General features: G+C 49.7%; 1 protein-coding gene across 1 annotated transcript; it reads right to left on the minus strand.

The window, feature by feature from the left end:
- Positions 1-283: 283 nt before the first annotated feature.
- Positions 284-2467, minus strand: LOC127326167 (putative 12-oxophytodienoate reductase 11). Its single transcript, XM_051353035.2, has 4 exons — positions 2206-2467; positions 1813-2084; positions 1535-1708; positions 284-615 (listed from the first exon to the last, which is right to left on the minus strand). Exons 1-4 carry the CDS (start codon positions 2313-2315, stop codon positions 299-301), a joined length of 873 nt encoding a protein of 290 aa, XP_051208995.1. The 5' UTR covers positions 2316-2467; the 3' UTR covers positions 284-298.
- Positions 2468-3460: the final 993 nt, after the last annotated feature.

A 3460-nucleotide genomic window follows, 5' to 3' on the forward strand; every position in this document is an offset into this window, starting at 1 on the left:
AAGTGTGGCTCACACTTGGGCAGGGGCAAGGTTATATAGCCAGAGGGGGGGCCTTTGGACCCGGTTTGTAATACAAACCGGGACTAAAGGGTTCCCCACGACTGACACGGCCTGCCGCGCCCTGCGGTGGACCCTTTAGTCCCGGTTTGTATTACAAACCGGGTCCAAAGGCCACTACAGGACAGGCGCCAGCGAGTGGGGTCGTCCTGGGCAGAAACGAACCGGGACCAATGCCCTCATTGGACCCGGTTTGGTTCAGCACTGGGACATTTGCTTGGGACCAAAGGCCTCTTCTCCACTAGTGGTTGACGCACATCCGCGGCTCGATCACATGGCAGTAGAGGACCCCAAGCCCGTTCATGAAGCGTATGACGTACAGGGCAAGCGTCTCCGGGTCGGAGTCGACGCAGTCCACGTAGTCGGCGAACGGGGAGAGCTGGACGCCGAGGCGGCCCGCGCCGACCTCGTCGGTCACGGCCGCAATCACCTCGGTGGCGAAGCGGCAGCGATTCTCCAGGCTGCCCCCGTACGCATCAGTACGGTCGTTGACGCCATCCTTCATGAACTGGTCGATCAGGTACCCGTTGGCCGCGTGGATCTCCACTCCGTCAAATCCTGTAATGTCAAAAGTTTAGCACATGTTTGCATGATCGGATGAATGCAGAGGCGGCGCAGTGACTGTTTGAGATGATGCGGCTATTTTTGTTGCTTCGGTTAAAGATGATATTCAAAGGGTCCTTCAACATTCTAGCATGTTTTCCAGAAATACCTAGATTTGAGACAAACTTCTAAAACTAATTGGTGGCTTCCATTCAATGTCAAGACGTTGACCTTGATGACGTGCTTATTGGCTTGCTGGCTATCCTGGCATCATTTGCCATGAAAAATGTGGATCTTCCACCATCGACGAGGCAACTCAAAATGGTGGACTTCCAACCGCTTCAGGTCAGGATGTGCAAGAAGGAATTAATGGCACCCACGGTCACATAACTTGCCACATGTGCACTTAAGTCACATATGTTACAAAACGAACTAACCAGTCACACAACTTGTGAAACGTACGCATCCCCGGTAAAAATGGTTTGATGTCTGGTTTTTGGCAAAAAACAGTCACGCGCGAGCCTGTGAGGTACACGGAGCAGTCAAAATTTAAGCAAACCCTGCTATTTATTTCTTCTCTGTACAACGCAATTCAGTTTGGTCATGTTTGACAACAAAAGGGTCATTTGATAGCCTGGAATTATTGCGTTTTGAATAAACATGTTTCGAAATAGCGTGCGACCAGTTCTGTGTAAAACATGGCGTCTCGAACCATGCTCACTTCCTGGACAATTTAGAATGAAAAAAACGCAAAAATGTTTCGCAACAAATCCGCCACTACAACGGTCGTTCTTAGCACCACCAAAAGTGAGGTGAAGATTTGGCTGGTGGGAAGTTTTTGAATGTTGTAATATTAGGAAAGCAACCCCCCTGTGTACCTTTTTTTAGCTCTTGTCAAAACTCATATTTTGCGGACATGGAGGACTTTGTTTACCAGCTCTGATGGCATTTCTGGCGGCGATCCGGAAGTCGTTGACGATGTGGGGTATCTCCTCTGTTTCCAGCCTCCGAGGGGCGGCGAATTCCAGGACCGTGCCGTCATGGCCGACATGAGGGGTGACTTGCCTGTCCGTGCTTGAGACCGGGGCCTGCCCATTAGGCTGGAACTCTGTAACATGATTGTGAAGGAACGATTAAATCAAAGACTGAAACACTTGCACCAATTCGCGAGATGATAATACTATGCTACTATCTAAACAAACAAACAAAAACCTGTAGGGGAGACGCGGCCTGTGTGCCATATCTGGCAGAAGAAGACGGCGCCCTTGGCGTGCACGGCGTCGACCACCGGCTTCCACGCCTCCACCTGCTCGTCGCTCCACAGGCCGGGCACGTTCGGGTAGCCCCGAGCGGTCTCGGACACGGCGTTGGCCTCGGCGACGAGGAGCACGCCCGGCGCCGCCCTCTGCTCGTAGTAGAGGACGTTGTGAGGCTGGGCAAGGTTCCCGTACGACCGGCACCTGGTCAGCGGCGCTAGAGCAACCCTGCCATTTCGCAATATCATGCACCAAAGATCAACATCGTTCTCGGAAAAACCATAAGCAAATTCGTAAGTATGGAAATATTGAAAGGGGAGGTAGAAACGATACACTGCAGTTCACTGACCTGTGCGCCAGGCTGAATTCGCCCATCTTGTACGGCGTCAGGAGAGGGGTCGTCTTCGTCTCCATACCTGCCTCGGCCATTTTTCCAGCAGCACGGCCATCTGAAGTCATCGCCGGCTACTGCTTCTTTCTTCCGGATCTGGACTGTGGAGTTTTTGTGCTTGACGTCTTGACGGTGAGGAAAAGAGGAGACGGAATCGAGGGTGCGCTGTCGAATGGCCATTCGTGGAGTTTGTATCAAAACGACGGTACAACGCACAAGTTGGCTTCTGTGGCGGGGCAACATGCATCCAAAGCGTCGCTCGAGTATGACAGCTGCTTGAAGCCATCTGAGATATCTCGTACCGGCCGATGGCGACACCGTTGCTGTTTTGCTTCATGTACTAGTCCGACGTGTAGGTGCAGCAGCCACAGGCCCACAGCCCTAAGGATGGACTAGGAATGTATCAGCTCTGTTAACAAAACAGAGCACTATCAGCGAATTATATGGTCAAGTATCAGTTTAAGTGAACCATTAACTAGAACAGTACTGTTTACTTACTCTGTATGTCTTTTTGACGAGGTATCTTTAATTCTTTATATAGTAGGTATTTCTGGTATTTCTTTTTGGTGCTTTCGAGAGTACAAGGCATGATTTATTTGTAGCAGGGATTCTCTTATATCTAACTGTTGATGTTGTATCGTATAGACTACTTGCTAGATTTGGGTTACTTGTTGGAGTCGAACTCTCTGATTCTGATATGTAAAAGCACCTAGGATAGTTAAAGTAGACTGGACGAAAGCTAGGTTAGAGAAAAAAAAAATCTTTGGGGAAGGTCCAGCGTCTGTCGCATCATAGGTTTGATGTGTTTGTACACTGAGACGGGCTTGTCATCGATGATAATTTAATATTATCTACGTTACCAAGTATCGTCTTCCACCTACTTTTTACAATGATGTAATCATGTATTATGCTAAAAAAGTGGGATCGATGCAAGGTTAAAGATTGGCTTCATGGTGCGGATGATCAAAAGAAAGGCAAGATGATGGTTGTTGTGGTGCGTGGCAGACTTCTATCGGAGCAGAGGCCAGAGCGAGCGAGGTTCCTCACGGTACGCGTTATTGATGACAGGGAAACACCGTCAACAAAGGATATCAATGATTGTGGGTGTGACGACGAAAATGGCCATGTCATAGAGGCGGATTGGACCGGAAGGCATCGTTGGTTGATTTGCTTGGCGCGGAAGTTGGGGTAGATCGTACCAGCTGATGCGGCG

This window comes from Lolium perenne, chromosome 1 (genome assembly GCF_019359855.2).
Source record: "Lolium perenne isolate Kyuss_39 chromosome 1, Kyuss_2.0, whole genome shotgun sequence".
NCBI classification, from domain to species: Eukaryota; Viridiplantae; Streptophyta; class Magnoliopsida; order Poales; family Poaceae; genus Lolium; species Lolium perenne.

Bases quoted from the DNA above. Each gene is read 5' to 3' on its own strand.
- LOC127326167 (XM_051353035.2), bottom strand. From the start codon at position 2,315: ATGACTTCAGATGGCCGTGCTGCTGGAAAAATGGCCGAGGCAGGTATG. The intron at 1,709-1,812 runs GTTTTTGTTTGT...ATCATGTTACAG, and splicing joins AGGCCGCGTCTCCCCTACAG to AGTTCCAGCCTAATGGGCAG. The intron at 616-1,534 runs GTAAACAAAGTC...TTGACATTACAG, and splicing joins CAGAAATGCCATCAGAGCTG to GATTTGACGGAGTGGAGATC.